Source organism: Podarcis tiliguerta, assembly GCF_965153285.1.
Source record: "Podarcis tiliguerta genome assembly, chromosome: 7".
Classification (NCBI taxonomy): domain Eukaryota; kingdom Metazoa; phylum Chordata; class Lepidosauria; order Squamata; family Lacertidae; genus Podarcis; species Podarcis tiliguerta.
This window is the reverse complement of record NC_139540.1, coordinates 87,170,396-87,196,456: the sequence shown is the minus strand read 5'-3', so window position 1 is coordinate 87,196,456 and position 26,061 is coordinate 87,170,396. Positions and strand designations below refer to the sequence as shown.

Genomic DNA, 26,061 nt, shown 5'->3' with positions numbered 1-26,061 from the left:
GTAAAAATCCAACTAGGCAGGAGGAGAGCTATTTCCATTACACACATCATCACTATACCTGGGAATTTTGCTCTCGAGTGCTCATTTCCAGAAACAAGCTGCTCAGGGCGACACACCAATAAGATCGGCCGTTTAGATCCTTGTTCATTTCGTACAGAGTACTCATGTGTCAGTATTTCTTCAAACGATTTGTAGGAACTGTCACTTTTTAAATCGGTGGTTCTGTTCTCTGGACTTAATCTTCCATGTAACAGGGAGTTAGGTTCAGGAGACATTTTGCTTTCCACAAAATTACTACTGCAATTATTTGTCTTGCTTTCTACTGTTAAACAGCAAGTTCTTTCATTCTCATATGATACACTGGATGTGACTGGCGTTTCCTTGCCCATCAGCAGATATGTCTTTCCATCTATTTTGTCAGACTTATTTGAGCGCTGTAGATCACTATTAGTTCGTACTACACAGCTGTCTGTCACATAACTGCTCTGTGATGGTTGTCTATGTGAATGTGGGTCAGAAATTGAAAAGCTCTTTGTGAGCTCAGAAGATTTCGGCGGCACACTGAAATCTTCAACGCTTGAGACAGCTGACATTTGGCGTCCCATAAAGATTGTTGCTGTATGATACAGTCCTCTTGACATGGCTGTCCTGCTGTTAATTCCTGTCTGTCTTACTTCTGGCACCATCTGAAAAACACAGTTTGAAACCAGAGTAATTTTTGTTGTTGCGGATGGGGATTTAAAAATGAACAAGGTGTTACCCATTTAAAATATATGTGCACACCTGCAAGGCTCTCTTATAGGCACAATCAAACCAGATGGTCTCTTATGTAAAGCCCGCTGAAATGAGTTGGAGAGCACAAGAAAACATCCCAATGAATTGTATCCCACTCTTTTCTAAATGCAAGTACTGTGTACGGTTCTACACATTGCCAAGTACTTTGAATCTTGGATCTTCTGCATGCAAAGCAGCTGCTCTACCATGTGGCTGACAGTTTTGACCATATTCTCAACTACGTTACAAATAGTTAATTGGTCACACTAAAGTGAGAAGGTGACAGAATATCAGAAAACTTGCATTTGTATATGCAGGTTTCTCTCCCCCCCCCCCCCCCAAACATGTAAGCTGGCAATCACCTGCTCACCAAGAACAAGCATTAACTATTTCCAAGAGATAACCAGATAGACAAAGTCAAGTATGTAAGTGTGGTGGTTATGGGCAGAGAAAACCAGAACCAACTGCAGGCATGGCTCTCTGAAACTTTTTGAACCAAAGTTGTTGTGTCTTTCAGCACATTCAGTAGATTCTGAAGCAGAGGCTTTGAGCTTGCAGGGCAGCAGCTGAAGAAGGAGCAAAAAGGGTTTTCTTGTGTGTGTGTTTCTTTGTGGCTGATTAGCTGCTCTCCCTGTGCAAAGGTCAGAGGGGGCAGGGTTTCTGTTGAGGCAGGTGATTAGCTGTGGGAGGAGCTTATCAGAGCTTGCAGGGCAGTTTAATCCATCTTTTAGATTTAGGGGAGCTAGTCTCAAACGTTTGTTGGGGGAGACCTAGGTTTTTTGGGGGGGAGTTATTTGTCCTGTCTTCACGCTTTTTATGATGGAGGACCGCTGTAGCCACCCCCAACGACACGTTCTCAAGATGGAGGGGGAGGCAACAGCTGCAGTCGCCTGCGGTTCCTGCGCAATGTTTGCCATCTTGCCAAAGGTTGCAGGCAGCTTTACCTGCAGCAATTGCATTTTGATTGCCCTCTTAGAAGACAAAGTCCAGCAACTGGAGGAACGTGCAGCTATGCTCCAAAGAATTAAAGAGCTGGAGCTCTTCTTGGAAGCAACAGAGCACACCGTCTCCACCAAGGAGGAGACAGGGGACTCCCCTGAGAAGGAGGCTAGTTCACCAACACAGGAGCCAGATATATGGAGAAACGTGACTCAAAGAAGTAGGAGGCCCAGGGTTCGCTCTGATTGTTTAGAAATACACAATCGCTTTGAGGTCCTCTCCCCTAGCATGGAAGACAAAGAGCAGACTCCATTTGAGGATCTCTCCCTCATTACAGTCGATCAGGTATATGAAGACGAGCAGCAAAGTCAGTCCTCAGGGAATGTGCAGGCGACCTTGGAACGGACAGCTCACGGAAGAACCCCGACCAAACCTAAGAGGAGGCGTGTAGTGGTGATAGGGGATTCCCTACTGAGGGGAACAGAAGCAGTGATCTGTGGGCCTGACAAGATGTCTCGGGAAGTGTGCTGTCTCCCCGGGGCTAAGATCCAAGATGTAACTGAACGACTGCAAGGAATCATAAAACCCACTGACAAATACCCCTTCCTCTTGGTTCATGTGGGAACCAATGACACTGCAAGCAATAGCCTCCAGAAGATCAAAAGAGACTATGAGGCTCTGGGCAGGAAATTGAAGCAATTAAATGCACAAATTGTCATCTCATCTGTCCTCCCAGTTGAACGACATGGCCCAGGGAGAGAGGGGAAAATAGTGGAAGCTGGCTTCGCAAATGGTGTAAACAGGAACAGTTTGGATTCTTAGATCACAGACTGCAGTTTCTTGAAGATGGACTTCTGGCAAGTGATGGGCTGCACCTCACAACGGTTGGGAGGAATGTTTTTGCCAAAAATCTCAGAAACCTCATCAGGAGGGCTTTAAACTGACTAATGTGGGGGAGGGAGACAGTGCTCCTGAAGGTAGGAGTCTATCAATTGAGGAAGATGATCATCCAAATGTCATAGACCAAATGGAGCAAACAGCACGCAGACCTAGTGGTGGGAGGAAAAAATCCTTAAATAAGAGACACGGGGGAATGATTAATGGACTTCAATGTCTGTACACTAATGCGCAAAGCATGGGAAATAAACAAGATAAGCTTGAGCTCTTAGTACAGCAAACTAAATATGACATAATAGGCATCACTGAAACCTGGTGGGATAAGTCCCACGATTGGAATGTAATAATGGAGGGATACAATCTATTTCAGAGAAACAGACGAGACAAGAAAGGAGGAGGAGTGGCGTTATATGTCAGGGATGTGTATACCTGCGAAGAGATCCAAGATTTAGAACCTCAAAGCCAAAGTGAGAGCATTTGGGTCAAAATTAAGGGAGAGAAGAATAACAGTGATCTCATTGTGGGAGTTTACTATAGATCCCCAAGCCACACGGAGGACAAAGATGATGCCTTCCTGGAACAGATGGCCAAGCATGCAAAAGGAAGGGAGATAGTAGTAATGGGGGACTTCAATTACCCGGATATTTGTTGGATGTCAAACTCAGCCAAGAGCATAAGGTCAAACAGATTCCTCACTGGCCTTGCAGACAACTTTATTGTCCAGAAAGTGGGAGAAGCAACAAGAGGAACAGCCATTTTAGATCTGGTCCTAACCAATGTTGATGACCTGGTTAGTGGGGTAGAAGTGGAAGGATCCTTAGGCGCGAGTGATCATGCTCTTCTGAAGTTTACTATACAGCAGAAAGGAGCAGCCAAGCATACTAGGACTCAATTTCTTGACTTTAAGAAAGCCGACTTCCTAAAACTTAGGGAAGTGCTGGGTGAGATCCCATGGACAGTAATACTAAAAGGAAAGGGAGTTCATGATGGCTGGGAGTTTGTTCAGAGGGAGATAGTAAAAGCACAACTTCAGGCAATACCAATGAGACGGAAACATGGAAGGTGCCTAAAGAAGCCAGGGTGGCTATCTAAAGAACTTTTAACTGAGTTAAGATTAAAAAAGGATGTGTACAAAAAATGGAAAAGGGGGGAAACCACCAAAGAGGAATTCAAACAAATAGCCAGCACGTGTAGACACCAAGTCAGAAAAGCTAAAGCACAGAATGAACTCAGGCTTGCTAGAGAGGTTAAAAGCAACAAAAAAGGATTTTATGGGTATGTTCGTAGCAAAAGGAAGAACAAAGAAACAGTGGGGTCACTCAGAGGAGAAGATGGTGAAATGCAAACAGGGGACACAGAAAGGGCTGAACTCCTCAATGCCTTCTTTGCCTCAGTCTTCTCCGATAAAGAAAACAATGCCCAACCTGAAGAATTTGAAGCAAATGATTCAGCAGAGGAAATACAGCCCAGAATAACTAAGGAGATAGTACAAGAATACTTGGCTAGTTTAGACGTATTCAAGTCTCCACGGCCAAGATGAACTGCATCCAAGAGTCAACGACTTGGATGATGGACTCAAGGGCGTCCTGATCAAATTTGCAGATGACACCAAACTGGGAGGGGTGGCTAACACCCCAGAGGACAGGATCACACTTCAAAACGACCTTGACAGATTAGAGAACTGGGCCAAAACAAACAAGATGAATTTTAACAGGGAGAAATGTAAAGTATTGCACTTGGGCAAAAAAAATGAGAGGCACAAATACAAGATGGGTGACACCTGGCTTGAGAGCAGTACATGTGAAAAGGATCTAGGAGTCTTGGTTGACCACAAACTTGACATGAGCCAACAGTGTGACGCGGCAGCTAAAAAAGCCAATGCAATTCTGGGCTGCATCAATAGGAGTATAGCATCTAGATCAAGGGAAGTAATAGTGCCACTGTATTCTGCTCTGGTCAGACCTCACCTGGAGTACTGTGTCCAGTTCTGGGCACCACAGTTCAAGAAGGACACTGACAAACTGGAACGTGTCCAGAGGAGGGCAACCAAAATGGTCAAAGGCCTGGAAACGATGCCTTATGAGGAACGGCTAAGGGAGCTGGGCATGTTTAGCCTGGAGAAGAGGAGGTTAAGGGGTGATATGATAGCCATGTTCAAATATATAAAAGGATGTCACATAGAGGAGGGAGAAAGGTTGTTTTCTGCTGCTCCAGAGAAGCGGACACGGAGCAATGGATCCAAACTACAAGAAAGAAGATTCCACCTAAACATTAGGAAGAACTTCCTGACAGTAAGAGCTGTTCGACAGTGGAATTTGCTGCCAAGGAGTGTGATGGAGTCTCCTTTTTTGGAGGTCTTTAAGCAGAGGCTTGACAACCATATGTCAGGAGTGCTCTGATGGTGTTTCCTGCTTGGCAGGGGGTTGGACTCAATGGCCCTTGTGGTCTCTTCCAACTCTATGATTCTATAGGTCAGGACAAAGGACTTATGGGCACAACTAGTTAATTCAATTGAAATAAACAGAATCTATACAGTTCTATTCATTTCAATGGGACCTATGCAGAACTTCCAGTGAATTACACCCACCATCTACCACTATACAGATAACTACAGTACTGGCAGATATCTATCTGTTCCCTAATTCTGAGTCACAAAGGCAATCATGTAATACATGACCTTCTGCAACATTCTGAAACCAAGGTTCTGCTTTCAAGTTTACTACTGGGAGGATGGCCCTGCACAATTTAATTTATATGAAAATGCACAACATGGCATAATCCACCAACCCATGGCCCAATGGCTACTAAGAAGTCCATCAAGGCCCTTCCGGTAAGCAGTCCATAAAAAGGATAGGCAAAGATAGTATGATTCCCAACCCACTGGGCTAGAGGACTGTCAGCTGTAGAGAGTTGACATCACCCTCACAGCACATGTGAACTGTCAGTTGTTCTCTGGGTTGCTCTGGCTATTTTGAGATTGTTCGTGGAATTAATAGGGGAAATGCTGATGTTTTTACATCTCCACATCTTTAAAAAAGTTATATTATTTGCAAGAATTTTCCAGTTAACTTGCAACCTCTGGCACCCCTAGAAAAATTGCTCCTGGAAATCAGGGATTCTCCAGAATAGGGAAATGCAGCTTGGAAGTGGAATCACCAACTCTCTATCTGCAGTCCGATGCATGTATGGAGGCTCATTTCACTTGCACATGGGCCAGTTTGGATCTCAGCCACTTCTATATAGACACATCACTGTTGTTCCTTGTCATTTTTGTGCTGCTGAAATTTTTTTAATGGATTTGATACTCTTAACTCTGAGTGTATATTGGGCCTTCTTAGGGGTTATGTTTGTTTTCTGTTTTCATTAATATTTAGTGGCTGCCTTTAGTTCCTTTGGAGAAATAGGTGGGACAGAATTTTTATAAATAAAATAAATGAACACCTTATGACTGCAGTACTATAGTGCCCCATATTATAAACTATTGTTATAGTTGCCTGTTTATTTTTTAATTTACTTCCAGAAGGTAAGTAAAGAAATGAAGAGGTACCCATTGCAATAATTTATGACATGGGGTACTAAAGTACCATGGTATCATAAGGGTTCTAGTAGTTCTGATATACAGATATTTATGTAAGTAGGGCTGCAATGAAATGTAGATTTATTTAAGATCAAAAACTTCAAGGACAAATATTTTAAAAACAACACAGGAAAATTAGTATTTCAGAACTCTATCACTATCGCTTCCTAAATATCTGAACATTGTAGAAGGCATACTTATATAGGTCAAGGCTGGTGAGGCTCATTGCTCCATGTATATTTTAAGAAGGGCCTAAATTCAAGGTTTTTCCACCTTTTTAATCTACTGTGAAGGAAAAACATCTATAAACTCAGATTAACGTCTGCTAACGCAATGAAGAAAGAAAAATGAAAACCTTCCTGATACTATTAAACACACACACACAGAAACACAAAATAGTGTTGCCTCTGTTTCTTTCCTGATAAGAGTCTTAAATACCAAACAGTTAAATGCATAATAACATTTACTGGCAGCAAGACAGCCTGCTTAGCTGATACATAAAGCAGGTAAAAGGAGAAAAAGTTAATTTCTTGGCTGAATGATTCCATCGGTAGCTATAGGGCAAACTAGAAAGTCTTTTAGCAAAGTAGCAGTTGATTCTTCTATCAATCTGCAGCACACATACTCTTCCAAGGAATGCATTAAATATGAAAATCATATCCTGTTATCATCTGTTTCCAGCTTTCAGCCCAGTAAGCTTTCCTTAATGAATGCTGTAGCCTAAGGGACAAGCATGCTGTTGGCTTTTCTGAATAATGGAGTGATGCTACCCATTTTGGCTTATTACAATATCGACTAGCTGAGGGGGTTTCACACATAGTCACAAGTGACTACTCTTGCCAGCATGCTCCAAGTTATTACAAGATGTTTTTAGACATTTCATCTAAAAGAGCTTTCCTGCTTTTAGGGAAGAAAAACAGCTCTGGTCTTGAACTGTATCATTTATATGGAGATAGGAGGAGGGATTAGAAGGCTGCACTACTGCAGATATATAGCAGAATATATTTGAGTATTTCTCGTCAGGCTTTGTCTGTGACTGTTGTTGTTGTTTTTCTTCTTTTTGGCGTCTTTTGGAAGGAAAAAGTCAAAATGTACAAAATTATAAATGCTAATTTTGGGGGGCTTAAATTTAAATATTTGGCATACACGGTGTGTGTGTGTGTGTGTGTGTGTGTGATAGTATTTTTAAATTTCACAATGAACATTTGTTTCTTTTCCAGCACTATGGAACGATTTAAACTGCACGGCGGAAGTAATTACACAAGAGGTTTGCAAAATATATTTTTAAACTTGAATAAAATAAAAGCCTCTAACAGCTCCCCAATTAATAGACTACAGATCTGTTCCAGCCAGAGCTACTTCCCAGTCCCATTGATTTCAGAGGGAGAGACTTAACCATGCCTTTTTAACTCCATCATTGAAATGAATTTAGATCACAACCCAGCTACACTGATGGCTCGTGGGGCCAGTATTTGGTTGGTGCATAGTTGCCTCTCTGCCAACATCTGTGGAAAGGAGTGCCACCAGCTGGGTGGCTCTGCCGCAACAGAGGCCTCAGCATCACCCAGTTGGTAGCTAGCAAAATAGCTTTCAAACAGGATAGGATACTGGTGGCTTTGGACTTGCTGGAGTCAAAGCACAGAAAACGCATTCAGGGGGGAAATTCTTTACAATGGCTCCCCTTGCCTTCTGCTCTGGTCACACAAGGAGGCAGTGCTTGGGATGCAGTGATGGGTCCATTGCTCTGCTCCATCCCACTTGTCCCCAGTCCCAGTTTGGATTGTTTTGCCCAAAGTGTTTAGCTCTGGTTAGATATACCTTTTAGAATATTTTTACTTACCTGGTGTTTCATAACATCACTCTTATTGCTTTTTGAAATATTTTTTCTCTCAGGAATCTGCTCTCTCTTAAATCCTCCTTCATACTCTGCCTAATATATAAAAAAGGCATCATAATTTAAGATTAAATAGTCTGCATATTGATTCAGGCTGTGATCCAGCCAAACGTAAGTATGCTCTACTGATTTCATTGAGGAAAGGTAAAACATATAGTTTTCCACTGCAATCAGATAGTAATAAATATACAGTAGGCAGTGAAACAAATATTGAACATATATATTAAGCATTCTGAACAGAATTCTCAAAACATTACTTATTTACCCTAGCAGTTATCCTGATTAAAGTTTTAATGTAGTTGAAACATTTTATCTATTTACTGTTGTATTTGTCTGATGATAAACTGTACCAATATGAAATCTGAACTAGATGAAAGGCATGTTTTAAAATGTAAAACCTTTATGTATGACACTTCATTCAATTCAAAATACAAATGAACTGACAATGCATTTGAACACATTGCAATATTACTGCATTATCTTGTAATTCATTTTGTAACATTTGTTGTTATACTATCTTTGTAGTCTACCATGGATACACAACTCATATGTCACAAGAGTTTTGTGTTCCAGGTGGCATACATGGAAAAAGCTAGTATTGTACAGATTGTATGGCAAAAAGAAAATAATGGTAGCTCTGATATCGAAATAAATCCCAACAAAAAGTGAGTGCTGATGGAAGAGAAACCAAAATGGAATGGTAATGTGGTTAACTCCAAAACAGCACAGTTCAATCTGTCAAACAAGCTTCTCATAAAGACCACAACAGGGTCAGAATGCACTGCAGCTATTCCGGAATGCTTCAATAGCCAGTAAAAATAAAAATCACATACTACTCAAGAAAAAACAACATCATAAGAAATTGTAATAAGATGCTGGAGGTGTTTCCTCTATTCTTTTGGATCCAGTTACATGGGTCAAGGAACTAAAACACCATATATTTAGCAAATAGGAACATGAGCACGGAGCCTCAATAGTATATAAAGAGTATTCAAGGTTATCTGTGCCCTCAACCCTCCCTCATTTCCAAAGCTATAAGGCCACTTTGGTTCACCGCTTTACTTTTACAGCAGGTCTGCATTTTTCACACAGCAAGCAAATTATTCTAAAAAAGGTTTTTGGGCTGATTTATATCAAAGTGTGGGTGCACCCAATCTGTTTTCATCAAAATCATTTATAGTTATTAAAGTAAAGTATATAATACCTTCAGCCTCTGAAGGCACTCTGATCTTGAAGCAAACTTCTGAATTTGAGCTTCAATGCAATCAAATTCCTTCAACAAGTCTTGGTTTCGGAGCAAAGACTTTTTCTGACGCTCACATATTTCTTCTAGGTATTTTTTTAACTTCCTGTATTTCATTTTAGTTCTACACAAGGAGTGGGAAACAAAAAGAGAAACAATTCCATGTCGTGTATATGAGCTTATTCTTGGAAGAGAAATATTTACCTAGGATTCTGACAGGACTCCTGCCAAAAGCCATCATTCATAGAAAAATCCACAAAGAAAGAATTCCAACACGATATTTACATTTTGCTCCTTTTCATTTTAAACACTCATCTCAATTTCCTCAACAAAATGTCCAAAGCTACAATTATGAAATTAAAGTTCCTATTTTAAAAGTAAGGGACTGATCCACTTCAAGTGGAGTGCCCAGAGGATTTATAAAGGGCTCAGTACAACCCTTTCCGTTCCATTCCCCTTTCCCTTCCATGTACTCATGTGCCTGGGAAGTGCAAGCTGCCTTTACAGAGCCTGAGAGATCCATGTATGCCTTCCATAGCCCCATGTAGTCCTCCATCTCTGTGCCATTCAAATTCTGCTGCTCCAGGAAACAGGTACAGTGGTACCTCGGGTTAAGAACTTAATCCATTCTGGAAGTCCGTTCTTAAACCAAGGCGTGCTTTCCCATAGAAAGTAATGGAAAATGGATTAATCCGTTCCAGACAATGAAAAGCAACCCCTAAAACAGCAAGTAGACATGAAATTTACTATCTAACAAGGCCATTGATTCATAAAATGAGAGCAATAGACCAGGCTGCAATCTACTACCCAGTATAAAAACCCTTACTGCAGCAGCAGTGCCAGCATCCTGCCCACGCCGTCCTGTGCCCTGTGAGGGAATGCCATGGCAGTCACTTCTGGGGCCGAGCTGCTTGGCGTTGCTCTGGGGCCTGGAGCAGCGACTGCGAGGGCGACACCCGGTACTGGGGGAGGGGTGGTTGCTGCAGCAGCACAGCCTTCGATGCTGCAGTGATGGTGGCAGCAGAGGGACAAGATGCCAACGTCCCCCTTCTGTGCTTCATTGCCGGGGAGCAGCAGCGACATCCCTGCTCGGCATGGCAAGGCAACGCTCCCCTTCTCCGCTTCAACCCTTAGCCCAGATCCTTGAGGAATGGCATCTTGTTCTGGAGGACGGCACCTCCAGGAAGGGCTGGGGGGGGGGAGAGGGAGCCCATTCCTTGCCTGAAACTCCAGGGAGCCACTGCCGGTCCACGTTGGCAACAGGCCGACTCATGAGGAGATCCCTGAAGGCAGCACACCTCGGGGGTGAAGGAGGCCCAAGGCGAACCGATAATCTCCACTCCCTGGGGAGGGAGGCGTGTGCAAAGCAAAAGGAAACTCAACCCGGATCAGGCTCACCGCCACGGACTCCCCTCCCTGCACCCTCCCGTCTCCATCTGCCGTGGGATCCTAAGGACAAGTGACCCCCTCCTGCCTCGCCCGAATAACCACCCTGGCCGCCGTGTGTCCCTCTCCAAGTCCCAACAGGGGTCTCTCCAAAGCACGCTTTGGCGCACAGCAGCTGGTGTCTCTTGCGCGTCTCTCTCTCTCCAGCCCTGGGTCCCTCTGCTGCAGCCATCACTGCAGCATCAACATCCCCTTTCTCTGCTTCTGGGTGACGCTGCCACGGCCGGCGCTGAGTGACAGAAGGCCATGCCGACAAAATGGAGGTGCACCCCCAAACGGAGTACGTTCATATACCCAAAAAATAAATAAATACACCACCTGGAACATTCATTTCCAGGTTTGAAGTGTTCATAATCCAAAAAGTTCGTTAACTAGGCTGTTCGTAACCCGAGATACCACTGTACCTTGATGGTGCACAAAGGGAGCACACCCACAAATGAGCTACACTGAGATCCTAACATTTGTTAACGGTGTTTCAAATCACTCTTTAATTCAAATCAATTAAAGTGAAGATCCACCCTCACATACAAAACTATTCCTCCCAAGACCACTTTATCCCTGGGGTAATCTGTCAGCGGCAGCATACCCAAAAAGTGGGTGGGGCAGAGCCACCTCTCTCCCTCTCCCTCCAGTTTGCATGACACTGTAAGCCAAACAACCGTGTGGGCTCCCAGAGAGCAGCTTGCAGCTGTTTTGCTCCTCGATCCTTTCTGCTTCTGTACTTCCAAGGTCTGAAACCAGGCTCATGGTTAAATTGTCTTGGCTACAGCTTGTAGCTAGCGTATATACACACATATACTTTCAGGGCGGTTTTTTTCAGTCGAAACTCAGCAAAAACCCAGTTCCGACACCTCTCACGTGGGTGCCATTGCCATTATAAGAGAACAAGTTCATGATGAGTTCCGGCATCTCATTTTCTAGAAAAATAGCAGTGTATATACTGAACCCAGGTATCACAGCAAATCAATTTGCCCTTCCCCCCAAACTTGCCCTTTCCAGATCCTCTGGCTTCAATTAATTTATTCCTTTTTGTGCATATTTTATTCCTCCTTCAGTAATTCACAAAATCACTGTAGCAACAATTCTATCAATCCCTTTTCTTTCTCTCTTTCTTTCTTTCTTTCTCTCTCTCTCTCTCTCTCTCTCTCTCTCTCTCTCTGTATTCATTCCAAGGAGGAAAGAGAGGGAACTGGGCAGCTGGCTGTCATTCACCATGAAAGGAAGATGGGCAGGCCGTGGGGTATGGGCAGGGACCAGGCTGGGTTTTCGTCTAGCCTCACTTGCCTCTAGCGAAGTGAGGTTCCTTTGGCACTTCCAGCATTAGAGCACAACAGGCAAAAAGGAAGACAGAACAGGGAAATGCCAGCCAGAGGGCCCCAATGCGAAAAGCAAGAGGATGCACTATCAACCTTTGCTGACAGATGCCAATCAGCATTGTTATGTGAATATTAATTTTAACCAATTATAAAGTTTTTCAAATATAAAATTATAATAAATTAGAATTTCCAAAAATTGTAATAACAAGAATTAGTTGTGAACCAACCAAGTTTTACTTGTATAAACCACTTCACAAGCTGAAGTCATCAAAAATTGAGAAAAAAATACAAGCTCTAAAAGCAATAAAACCATTTCTACAAACTAAAAGCAATAAAATCATTTCTACAGATGTACAATTAATATTCCATAAATGACTGAGTCACACTTCAGGAAAAGCTTGCTTAAACAAAAACATCTTAGGTACCCACCCAGACATCATGAAGCTATGTGCATGCCTAATTTCAGTTGGTAACGGATTACAGAGGGCTAGAGCTACAACACTAAAACTCTGGTTTCTGGTACAAACTAAATGCACATCTGGTGCATGTGGCACTCTCCTCAGCGGAGCCCCATCTGAAGAGTGCAGTTGCCAGGCAGAGATATATGGGGGGAAAGAGGTAACCTGGTCCCAAGCTGATTTTAAATGCTAAAAGCACAATCTTGAATGGGCCTGGTAGTATACTGACAGCCAGTGCAGCTCCCTCAGCAGAGGCATGCTATCGTGTCAATACTATGTAGTCACAGATCCATTAAAATAAATTATCAATAAAAAATAAAACAATGCAAAATCTGCTTAAGCAGACTTACGTGCGGGTATCGCATGTGGTGTATTCAAGCATTTTTCTTTCCAACTCCAACCTCTTTGTTTCACTAAAAGTACAGAGTGATGAAGTTATTGTACAAATGGTACACTACAAATCACTTTGCAGTAAAGAAAAGGAAGATATTTTACAGGTTTCAGAAGAGCTAGACACCCAAGGAACATTATTTTTTCACTGTGAATTCCAAGCCATCAAGAAACATTATCATTATTAATCAAACTGCTTTGATCCTAATCTATCTGAGGTAGCAGCTATCACTGGAACAACTTGCCTCTTCTGGAGGTAGATACAGGATTACCAACTCTTGGAAAGCACACCTTGAAATGATGTAGGAAATCAGTCATTTGTAACATTTGGCCACATGGTAGGAGGAATAACATCATCCACTGCTTACAAGAATGCAGAAACAGACATATGGTTCAAGTACTCCCTGCTACATGGCTAAGACAACTGGCTTCCCATGCATGTACCACACATAGGATTCTAACAGAGCCTCCATCCTATTCTCCTTCTCTTACAAAATATCTTTAACACACTGAGAGTAGATACTGGCTGTGGCTCACTAACGATGTAGCATAGTGGTAAAAGTGTTTGACTAGAACCTGGGAGACCAAGGTTCAAATCCCCAACTAGCCACAAAGGTTCACTTTGGGCCAGTCACCATCTCTGAGCCTTGCTTCCCTGACAGGGTTGTTGAGAGGATGAAATTAGGAGGGGAGAGAAGTATGTAGTCCACCTTGACCTCCTTGGAGGAGCAGTAGGATATAAATAAATGTTAACAACAACAACAACAGCAGTACACTTGGTGGTAAATCTGGGTTCATTCATGCTAATGCTATTTTTAATTGTAATCTCCTTTGAGCTTCAGAAAAGTAAAATGTAAATATGACAACATTAGAAATACTAAGAAATAAATTAAAAACATGTTGAGGGTGTCTCCCCATCTGCTGTCATGGTTAATAGCAGTAAATATACACTTATCAAATAAAACCCACCTCAACACTTATCTTAGGACAAACACTTTTAAACAAGTATTTCACTGTTCTTAGATGTGAAGATTGGCACTAGTAGATTCCTGACAACCTTGTAGAACACTGCTTTCTATAAGCAGGAAAAATCTACCTCCCTTGAAGGTTTCTGTGAAGCAATTGTTTCAATTGCTTCTTTAATCTTTTATATGGATGTATTTTCTTTGATATATTCAACCAATGGTGCTGTCAGTATATTCAAAGGCGACCCTTCCCCAAACATCTCAAAGAAATCATACAGTAATCTATTAGAGCAATTCTGCCCATAAATTATATCCAATATGTAGGAACAGCATCACTCAAAAAAAACCCTGTATTGGCAAACTATAACGTTATGTTAGTGGAAAAATACTAAACCCATCTAGTAATACCCTTGCCCCAATTAGAAGCCACTGGTAAGATAACTTTTATATCATCAAGACAGCCAGCAAAAGAGGAAAACTGGTGAGAGTTTGGAGCATCATTAGGGATAAACAGGCCATTGCTAGAATCCTAGTTGAATCAGTGATCCTGCTGTCCCCTCCCAACACAGGTACAATGTTACACCTGCAAAAGAGATGACATAAGTTTAAGTATTCTCATTAGAGTAAATGCAGAGTCCTGAATTACCTCCCACCCTTCCTCTTTGCCACCATAGCTACAAAGGGTAGGATTTCAACGAACCCTGCAGCCAATCACAGCACAACACAAGGTTATAAAGCCACCCATGGAACATAAATGCAATACAAAGCCACACAACATAGAGCTACAAATCTCTGCTCCCATATCTAGTGTGCTATGAGCACATAGTGAGGGATCTGATAATGGGAACTTCAGTGATGTGGCTTTTTGCACGCTCAACAGCTAGGGAGAACAAAAAGAAAGGACGGGAAGATTAATTTTAAAAAACCTACCACCCAGTTTCATATCTCCCATTCTTAGGTATCTGGGATCATGCAGTCATGTTGCCATGGCAGCTGGGATGCAAACCCATCTTCTCTCATGAGAAGCCAAGAAACTCTCATGAGATTGTACTGGTTGCAGCATTATATATGGCAAGTGTGGGCAGGATGCTAAGGAGGCAGCTTAGGTCCCAATGCTGGGAGATAAGACTGAGCAGGAGGAAGAAATGACATGTTAACATTCTCTTCTCCATTTCTGAGGCCAAGGGAAGAAAACTCCCAGAGGATAGTCACTATTTAACTCATTTATCTATATTTAAAAGGATATGTTAAACATGACAATTCCATAACTTTACAACCATTCCTCAGGAATGATTATATAATGCACACGAACATATTTAGAGAGACAGTATTTATAAATTCTAAAATAAATCCAAACCAAATGTCAACTTCTTCCTCATTGACTGTGTAGGCCAAACAAAAACCAAAGCTAAAATTCTTATATAGTCTCAGACTGCAAGTGAAAGCACAAACAAAACTAAAATGGTGATCAGTTTTGATTTTACTTGCAGCAAACACAAGGACTCTGGAATAGTCTCATTTCTTTTATGATCAGGGAAGGTGGAAGTGTTTATATATCATCATATATATATATAGGATTAGGATTATATATTAGGATTATATAAAATATGTAGGGTGCAATCCTAACCCCAGATCTGATGGGATAAACAAGTTAGGATGTGGCAGATCTCCAGCTCAGATGGGCTACGCAGAGGCAAGTCTTCAGCTAGGGTTTAGTGGGCTGAGCCGAGACCAGGGAACTTACATCACCATAAGCTCTGAAAAGTGGGCATTCTGCAGGAGTGGCAAGGGCGGGAGTGGGCAGAGTAGAATTATACTAGATCCTAATCCGGAGGAACAGTTGCTTGTTCTTCTGTAACAGAACCATTTGGCTTTGCTTGTAGAGGCAATGTACCATATCCATGGGTTCGAGGGAGGTGTGTGAATGTTACTTGAGTTCCTGCTTTGAGATAAGATGCATTGACAATTTTAAGTTGGCACAGATTTAGGCTTCCCATGCTTAGGATTGTTCCCATAGTTACTATCCAAGTAGCAATCATGTCTCATTGGTGGGCGGTGGGGAAGACACCAATAACTAGTGCTTGACTGCATCATAAGGAAGCCACTGAAGGCAGGAAGAAAGATGGTAGATGTAAATAATAGGGCTGGACAATACCTCGTTCTCAACATTGTGATATACCAGCAGCTAAATACTGCGGATATGCCAACTGCAGCTTCTGAAGATACAACTCTTCACTAAGATTAGGCTGGCACCACCTGTAATGGGTTTTAGGCACCAGCGGGTGGCACTGTGGGTTAAACCACAGAGCCTAGACTTGCCGATCAGAAGGTCGGCGGTTCGACCCACTGCCCACCTAGCAGTTCGAAAGCATGTCAAAGTGCAAGTAGATAAATAGGCGGGAAGGTAAACGGTGTTTCCGTGCACTGTTCTGGTTCGCCAGAAGCGGCTTAGTCATGCTGGCCACATGACCTGGAAGCTGTATGCCGGCTCCCTCGGCCAATAAAGCGAGATGAGCGCCGCAACCCCAGAGTCGTCCGCAAGGGGTCCCTTTACCTTTAAGCCTTCTCTTGAAGCTGGCCCATATATTACTCCTCTGGATTTATGCAAACATAAATGTAGTATGTTTTCTGTATTTATTTGTTTTATTTTGTATTAGTTTCACATTTTCTACACCAGATATATTTATACGGTTATGCAGCATAAAAAGATGAATGAGTAAAGAAATAATAATAATAATAATAATAATAATAATAATAATAATTTTTATCTATACCCCGCCCTCCCCAGCCAAGGCCAGGCTCAGAGCGGCTTACAAGCAATAATAAAAACAAGATGAATGATTACAACTTAAAAACAAAAGTAAAATACAACATTAAAATAATGGAACATTAAAATATTAAAATGTAGCCTCATCGCAGGAGGAGAAGGAAAAGAAAAAAGAAAGAGAGGGAGGGAGGGAATCAAATTGGCTCCAAGCCAAAGGCCAGGCAGAACAACTCTGTCTTACAGGCCCTGCGGAAAGAAATCAGATCCTGCAGGGCCCTGGTCTCATGAGGCAGAGCGTTCCACCAGGCCGGGGCCAGAGTTGAAAAGGCCCTGGCTCTGGTTGAAGCCAATCTAACTTCCTTAGGGCCTGGGACCACTAGGGTGTTGTTATTTATGGACCTTGAGGCTCTCCGTGGGGCATACCAGGAGAGGCGGTCCCGTAGGTACGAGGGTCCTAGGCCGTGAAGGGCTTTAAAGGTCAAAAGCAGCACCTTAAATCTGACCCTGTACTCCACCGGGAGCCAGTGTAGCTTGAAAAGCACTGGGTGAATATGCTCCCATGGCAGAGACCCCGTGAGGAGCCTTGCTGCAGCATTCTGTACCCGCTGGAGTTTCTGGGACAGCTTCAAGGGCAGCCCTGCGTAGAGCGAATTACAGTAGTCAAGCCTGGAGATGACCGTCACATGTATCACTGTGGCCAGGTCGGGGCGGGAAAGGTAAGGGACCAACTGCTTGATGCGGCGAAGGTGGAAAAATGTCGCCTTGGCTGTTGCTGTAACTTGCGCCTCCATGGAAAGGGAGGCGTCAAGGATTACACCCAAACTCTTAACGGAAGGCAATGGCACTAATTGGGACCCCGCAAGAGAAGGGAGTTGGTCCCTCATCCCCATGCCATCCTGACCTAGCCATAGGACCTCTGTCTTTGAAGGATTTAGTTTCAATCGGCTCCCACGAAACCATCCAGCTACAGCTTCCAAGCATCTGGTCAGTGTGTTCGGGGCCGAGTCGGTGTGGCCATCCATCAGCAGATAGAGCTGAGTGTCATCAGCATATTGGTGACAGCCCAGCCCAAAGCTCCGGATAATCTGGGCAAGGGGGCGCATAAAGATGTTAAAAAGCATCGGGGAGAGAATTGCGCCCTGCGGCACTCCACACACCAAGGAGTGGCGCGACGACATTTCCCTCCCTAGTGCCACCCTCTGTCCCCGACCAGAGATAAAAGAGCACAACCAGTTACGGGCTATGCCCTGTATCCCCACGTCTGCGAGGCGGTGGTCCAGAAGATCATGATCGACCATGTCAAAGGCTGCTGACAAATCTAAAAGGATCAGCAGTCCTGACCCGCCTCGATCCAGTTGTCTACGGAAATCATCTGTTAGGGCAACCAGAGCCGTCTCCGTCCCAAAACCAGGACGGAAACCGGACTGAAATGGATCTAATGCCGATGTTTCCTCCAGAAACCTACCAAGCTGTTCCACAACCGCTCTCTCAATTACCTTACCCAGGTATGGAAGATTTGAAACTGGGCGGTAATTGGATAGGTCTAAGGGATCTGATGAAGTTTTCTTTAAGAGTGGACACACCACTGCTTCCTTCAGTTCCCCTGGGAATGTCCCCGTGTCAAGCGACAAATTGATAATTTCAGCCAGGGGGGTCCACGCAACATCTGGACACTCCCTAATCAGCCAAGACGGGCACGGATCAAGGAGGCAGGTGGTGGGCCTACCAACTTGGAGGAATCTATCCACATCAGTAGGGAGTATCCAATCGAAATGGTCCAACACTGGACCTGAAGTCAGTCGAGGGGCCTCCAGTTCAGTCACTGTATCTGAATTGGCAGGGAGGTCACGGCAGAGCAACAGGACTTTCTCCGCAAAAAAGCTCGCGAATGCCTCACAGCTGTGGGTCGAATTTGTGCTTAAATTTGGTTGTCCTCCTAAGGACGTTATTGACCTAATTATTCTAAAAAGTTGTGCCGGGCGAGAGCTAGCGGATGCAATGGAAGCTGCAAAGTAATATTTCTTAGCGGCTTTCATAGCCATCTCATAGGCTTTCATAAGCGTCCTATAAGATGTTCTTGAGGCTCCGTCACGAGTCCGTCGCCATACTCGCTCTAGCCGTCTGAGATCCCACTTCATTTTCCGGAGTTCCTCAGTAAACCAAGGGGCCCAGTTTCGACGGGGTTGCAGAGGGCGCTTAGGCGCGATCTCATCAATGGCTGCCAAGAGCCGGTTATTCCAGTCCTCAACAAGGTCATCTAATGAGTCGCCAGGAGGAGCAGGGTTCCGCAAGGCTTGTCGGAATCTATCAGGATCCATCAGTTTTCACGGACGAGCCCAAATAGGTTTGCCACCCGAGCCGGGGAGGAGCGGGAAATAAAGCATACTACTGTAATCCAATCTTGTAACTAAAGCCACGTGTTACCATAACCAGGTCTGATTTCCTCAGGAATTAGCCCAGCGGTGTTCCAGTCTAAACTGGACAAAGCCACCCCATCATTCAGATGTAAAGCTCCTAAACTACAAAGCTGATTTTTCAAGGGGAATGAAATTCCATCCAAAACTGGATCTCAATTCCAGAGTTCCCCTCCCGCCTGAGGAGGAACATATCTCTCACATGTGGATTCATCTTACCAGCCTACTACCACCTCCAGACACTGGTTCAGAACCCCAAAAGTTTCCTAAGTATAAGAGCAGCTTGTCATATTGATCACAGCATACTTCAAACCTTGACTGACCTCTCCACGTTTATGTTTATGTTAAGTAACATGGGGAGAGACTCAATCCAAGCGGCACCATACACCAACAGCCTACTCTCCTTCTATTCCAGTAGCTTATTCTCTTTTTATTCCACCCCAATTAATCAACTCAGCATTAAGAAGCATAAATTGGAAGCAGTGAGAAGACGAAGATAACTGGCCTCTTAGCAGATACTGGTAATCAACAAATGAAGAGGGTTGTGGGGTGGCTGGGCTGAAAGGGGCAGGGCAAGATGAAACATACCCTGTGGCATGAATGGATTGAACAGTTATATCAGCTTATTTATCAGACTGGTCAAGGTGCCAGTCAGACTGACTAGAAGCCAGTCTGCAGTATTTCAGATACATGGCCACGAGTGTATGGCCACACCATACATGGCCACAGCATACATCCATACCATACCATACCATACCATACCATACCAAACCAATCACCTTTAAAGCACATAGTTCCCTTCTGCAGAATCATGGGAACTGTAAGTTGTTAAGAATGCTGGGAATTGTAGCTCAGGATTTGGGGGGTGGGGTGGGGCAGGGGGCGGAGCTATGTGCTTTAAATGTATGGTGTCAATATGACCTAAGTCGTATTGCCACTGAGCACAAACAGGAAAAAGAGACACTGTCCCTAACAGCAACTAATAAACAAAAAAAGTAAGTCAAGGCTATATTATAAGTTACCCATATAACTATATTTAAAACATTAATAACATATTTCAAAATCACCAAAACAATAAAAGCAAGTTGTACAAAGACTCTCCGTTCAAGAGCTAAAATTTCAAAGCCAATAGTTTTCTAAGCCTACCACTGTTAAAGCCCTCAACATTGGCATCACTATAAAATCCAAATTGCCAAAAGCATTCTGACCTTACGGCATTCTCCAGTGGCCTGGATGCAAATTATAGCAATCTGACTCCTCCAGCATTCTCAAAGGGTTCAAGTTTGCAGTCATTCACAATGGCACTTAGATAAGAAGCTTTATAAAGGATATATGTAAAACTTTATACCACAGATCTTTTTATCCTTGAACTCTCTAGATACACATGGATCTGGCAGCCCCTATTCAGGTAATCTTAATTTGTGTCTGTAGCAGGACAGAGGGTCCACATGTTGAACAGGAAGGTCTGCGACTGAGCGGGGCGGGGTGGGGTAAGCAAGTTGGGCTGAACGCAATTGCAGTGCTCCCCACAATCAGGAACCCTGCAATTGCCTCTCTGCCCTTGCACAAATTTAAGAATACATGAACAGGACTACAATTTATGTGATTAAGTGTACATTCTTGAAATCTCCATCTTTCACATTTATACCACCTTTGTATGCTTTCTTGTTAACTGTAAGATGATCTATTAGTAAATATTACTGTCAATTGGTAATAAGTTTAAGAAATTGTTCATTTTAAAACTTTACCTTTCAAATGGAGAGTCTATGGACAACTTTTTTGCTATTTAGAAGTATCATTTGATTTAAATAAATGTATATATGTATGCATGTATCATAATGCTGTAGTCCAGATGTATTTTTCACATCTGCTGCTGGGCATGTATAAGCTCTCAATGACATTCCACAAACATTAGCCCTGACTGGCACAGCAGGACTGTAGGATCAGTCTGTCAATCACAAAGTGAAGAATACAGAGACCCATAATTTTTAACCTGATTGTTGATCTCTCCTACTTCAAGAGTGGAATTTCCATCTCCCAGTAATAGGCAAGAAATTACATTATTACATTGCTCAATGAAAGCATTTTAATTTTCCTTATGAGTAACCTACCTGCTTTATCTCCCCATTCATGGTGCCTGTTTGACCCTGTTAAGAATAAATTCAGTCACAGTTGATATGCATTTGCTATATTCCCATTTGCTGCAATGACAGAATGAAGTGAATCTCTTCTGACTCCCCCCCCCTTATTTTCTAATTAATTTTTAAACATACTGTACTCTTATATGAAATACGTTTCATGTGCAGTAATGTATACGCTCAAGTGCTCATCCTCCATGCACTTAACTGCTAGTCACCTTCAGGCAGACCTAGCTAAGTTTGGACACGTGCCCATAGAATCTGTGTGAATGGGTCAATCTGAGCTTAGCCCCAAAGACAGGGAAGGATATGGTTCAAGTCTCACTAATGTCTTCCTGGGAAAGTAGGAACAAGGCAGCCACTTGAGTAAGACTTGAACTTGCCCAGGATTGATGGTATAAAATATACACCAGTAGTTGGATGGTATAAGATTACCCAGGTACACTGAGAAGATTATCCTGGTGAGTATGGTATCTCCTGGATGTTGCTGGTGGAAATTTGGAATATGTTTAATGGGAGATTTACATCACCAGAAGTAATCTTTTGCCTACTCAGAAGAAAGCTCCAGGTAAACTGGCAACCAAGTCTAGATGCAAGTTTAAAACCATCCCTTTAACAGAATTTTCTTGCACTGTTTTTACTGTTAGAAAGTGGCAGTGACTTCAATACAAGAGCATTATTTAAGAATAGGATATTAAGAACCTCAATATTCCATAACTGTATCTATCCACTTAGCTATTAATATTCAACATTCTTTGACATGAATCTGACGACCTATGTCAACAAACAGGAATCATCAAAATGGTTAAGAAAAAATCGTGTTACTATATTTTTAAACACGTGTGCCAATATCATGCCAGTTCAATAATTACACTTCAGCCAGCTACACTATTGTAGTGAGGGGGTCAGACCGCCTTAGCGGCATTGGGGGGGGCACTGGATGAACCGGACTCGAAGCTCCCTCACACAGCACCAACCAGCTGACCTCCAGTCTTTTCATCTGAGGAGAGTTGCTACTCCCCCTCCGCCAGAGCGACTGAAGCCACTCAGGCAGTGGCGGCAGCAGTGCACTCCTTTCTTGCCCAGCCTGCCTGGCTCTCCCATCCGCATCACAGCTCCTGCTCACTTTGCTGCAAGAAGTAATGGTCCTTGGCTTGGAAAAGCTCCATTCTGGGGCAAGAAGGAAGGCATGCTGAGGGAGGGAGATGGCGCAGGTGAGTGAGGGGAGGGTTGTGAGGGGAGGGCTGTGCCTTGCTTCAGCCTGCTGCCAGGTTTACAGGTCACGGCAAAAGGATCTGCCTCGCTTTCCATGCCATGACCACAAACGTTGAGCCAGCCCTTCAGGTGGCGGCTACATTCCAAGAAGAGTGATGGAAGCACATGCACACCCAGCGCAACACATCCGCCGCCTCAGGCAGTGCCTGCCTCCTTCGACTGTTGCCACCCCTGTCAGGGCTCCACAAAAGCTGGGCCGGTTCCGGCAAACAAGAGGGAGAGGGAGAGCACCAGTAGGTATGTGACTCCTGCCACCAGGCCCTTCGTTGAAGTTGTTTTATCCTGGAGATACGCTGCAACCTGAGAGGCTGCGGCAACAGAGACAGCCATCCAGGCTGTCCAGAAAAATAAACAAAAGGAAGGTGGCAGGGATATACCGTATTTTTCGCCCTATAGGACGCACTTTTCCCCCTCCAAAAATGAAGGGGAAATCAGGGTGCGTCCTATGGGGCGAATGCAGGCTTTGGCTGAAGCTTGAAGAGAGAGAGGGGTCGGTGCGCACCGACCCCTCTCGCTCTCCAGGCTTCAGAAACACATCCGCAGCCTAGGCAGCCCTGCGGGAGGTCCCGCAGGGATGTCTAGGCTGCGAATAGCAGCCTGTTTCCCGGAGCGTCGGGCACCCTGAAAGCAGAGCGCCCGGCACTTCGGGAACACATCCGCAGCCTAGGCAGCCCTACGGGAGGTCCCCGCAGGGCTCCCCAGGCTGCGCATAGCAGCCTGCCGCCTGGCGCGACGGGTGCCCTGAAGCAGAGCGCTCCTCGCGCCAGGCAGACATCCGCAGCGTCGGGAGCCCTCCAGGAGTTCCCCGCAGGGCTCCCCACGCTGCGGATAGCAGCCTGCCGCCCGGCGGGCGGGGCGCCCTGAAGCAGAGCGCCCTGCGCGCCGGACAGACATCCGCAGCGTGGGGAACCCTGCAGGAGTTCCCCGCAGGGCTCCCCACGCTGCGAATAGCAGCCTGCCGCCCGGCGGGCGGGGCACCCTGAAGCAGAGCGCCCCGCGCGCCGGACAGACATCCGCAGCATGGGGAACCCTGCAGGAGTTCCCCGCAGGGCTCCCCACGCTGCGGATAGCAGCCTGCCGCCTGGCGCGAGGGGCGCCCTGAAGCAGAGCGCCCCTCACGCCAGGCAGACATCCGCAGCATCGGGAGCCCTCCAGGAGTTCCCCGCAGCGCTCCCCACGCTGCGGATAGCAGCCTGCCGCCCGGCGGGCGGGGCGCCCTGAAGCAGAGCGCCCCACGCGCCGGGCAGACATCTGCCAGCCCCACAAGCTCGGGGTACAGCAGGGAGGCGCAGCGCCGCCATCCCGCTGTTCCTCGACCTGGTTGGGTTTCCCCGACCTGCTTTTGGGGGGGAAATAAAGGGAAAAAAAATTTCCTTTGTTTCACCCCCAAAAAACTAGGTGCGTCCTATGGGACGAAAAATACGGTACATGCAGAGAGAGAGGGGGAGACACCAGCAATATGCTGTAGAATGCTATCCATTATATTTTATCTGCACAATTAGAATGAATTTCAGGAACCAAAACGTTTTACAGAAAAATACAACTTTCGAGCTGTCTGGCCCCAAAATGGCAGCTAGGTATTCCATTTTTGCAACTATAACCCTGGTTTAAGGAGCCATTTGGTGCCTAGCTCATATACCTGAGTTTCTAACACTGGTAGGAAACTTTTTCACATGGTGGCGCATTCAAAAATATGACTCTCACACCTGGAGTGCTTCAGTCCAGAATTCTATCACTTTATTTCATCTCATTCAGCATAATGTATAGAACAGCTCCAAGACCTAGCCACCATAACACAGGTAAGCACACGCACCCCAGAATGAGATGGAAGAATCATTAAGTGTAAGACTTAACCTGGTGAGCTTCTGATTTTGAGCACTCCAGAAAACACACAAAAATCGCTACACGTTAAAAAAACAACTCCCCTGCACACCAGACTGTAAAACAGTCATATATATATATATATATATATATATTATATATGCAAGTTTTCTGCTTCCAGGGAGGATTGTTTGGGCAGCAGGAGCAGGACATTAAAATGCATATGCAGACACCCAGGGCACTATTATTAGGCCAACTAGGCTGCTGCCTACAGAAGAGACCTCAGAGGGCCACAGTTTCATACAATTTGCTGTTGCTATGTCTTATACATTCCTGATAATATTTTACTTTTATTTTATATTTTGAACGCAGTTTCTTGAAGCTCAAGCTTAAAAAAACTTACAATGTTGTGGGCTTGGCAACTATGCCAATTGCACATGCCCAAGCACTAGCACTTGACCTGAAGGAAAACTAGTAAAGAGAAAATGAGGTGTTGATGTGCCAGGAAATGAAACTTCTGAGAGACTTAAACTTTAACACTGCAACCTGCAAGCTTATTCAAAATGATTTGTGGATGCAAGCATTTTCTTTTGTATTTGAAAAAGGCGATAAAATACAGTTGCATTACTTAGTTTTGCCATTTAAAAGAAACTGAGCTGTTTAAAGTTTTGCGGCTTTTTGTTTTTCCTGCAAAGCATCTGTTTTTGAAAACTGAAGCTAGCAATTTTATTGGGGGGGGGGGAGTGTGCATGCAAGTAGCCAGCTTTGCCTATGGCACAAAATAGCCTGGCACCAGAGCTTTTGTAGCCTCTGTACACTCTGTCCTCCTACAAGCAAGCCGGTACCTCTTGTGGCAGCTGCCACGGGACATTGCACAGGAAAACACATTTGAATAGTTGATATTTAAATAAAGTGTTGGCATAGCCAGAGGGGCAGCTGCCTGCCCCCCATCAATAAATAAAAATACTTAACTAAATGTAGAAATTGTTGAACTATTTAGACATACTGTATTTTTCTGAGCACTTGGGGTGAAAAGACAGTAATTTAAAACAACGGTCGCTGAGACATTTCATTGCCCCACAGAGGGGGCTGACAGGTGGGCGTCCTACTAAAATGAAGCCTGGCAGCGCCCAGGAAGTAAAGTATTTAAATAAAAAGGACACGAGCGAGTCTATCGGGAGCTCCGCGCCAACTCCGCCCCTTCGGCCCCAACTTCCCCGACAGAAGCCGCCCCGGCGCCTCCGCGGAGCCCGGGATCCTCGCGTCGCGCCCAGCACCGGGCAAGGCGGCTCGGCCCGAGGGGAGCGGGAGCTCCGGACTGGACCCCCGGACTGGACCACGGGGCGGGGAGCCCAGGAAAGGACCCGGTTCCCCTGAGGGCGGGGGGGGGCGACCTCACCTGTCCCGGAGACTCTCCCGAAGGCGGCGCAGCTGCCCTCCGCAAGCGGCGGCGGGAGGGCCGGGGGTCCCACGGAGGCTGCCGGCCATGGGGCGAGCGCGGCAAAGGGGCCTGTCAGCCGCGCTTGTTTTGGGGGCGTCTCCTGCGCGACGAGGCCGCGCTCCCGAGGTGCACCGCGGCTAGCCCCGCCTCCTCCCACACTCAGCCAGTCGCGGCCCGGCCGAGAAGAGGCCACGCCCCTTTCTCTTCCTTCGGATTGCGGGCGGGGGGGGGAGGGGCGTCCCGGCTGGTCCTGACTCGGAAGGAAGCCCTGAGGGGAGCCGGGCAGGTGAGCGGGGCTGGGCGGGG

At 44.9% G+C, this 26,061-nt stretch overlaps 1 protein-coding gene across 10 annotated transcripts in view; it reads right to left on the bottom strand.

The window, feature by feature from the left end:
* KIZ (kizuna centrosomal protein) overlaps positions 1-25,930 on the bottom strand; it is a 70,066-nt gene extending 44,136 nt beyond the window's left edge. Inside the window, exons 1-6 of one of the 10 annotated variants that reach the window (XM_083448684.1) lie at positions 25,714-25,930; positions 21,192-21,227; positions 12,895-12,957; positions 9,286-9,448; positions 8,028-8,117; positions 59-686 (exon numbers count right to left, since the gene is read on the bottom strand). In XM_083448684.1, coding sequence (XP_083304810.1) covers positions 59-686; positions 8,028-8,117; positions 9,286-9,448; positions 12,895-12,926 — 913 coding nt within the window. In that variant the 5' untranslated portion in view covers positions 12,927-12,957; positions 21,192-21,227; positions 25,714-25,930. The remainder of the gene's footprint in view (positions 1-58; positions 687-8,027; positions 8,118-9,285; positions 9,449-12,894; positions 12,958-21,191; positions 21,228-25,713) is intronic. The other 9 variants (XM_083448685.1, XM_083448683.1, XM_083448676.1 and 6 more) reach the window with 9 other exon arrangements.
* Positions 25,931-26,061: the final 131 nt, after the last annotated feature.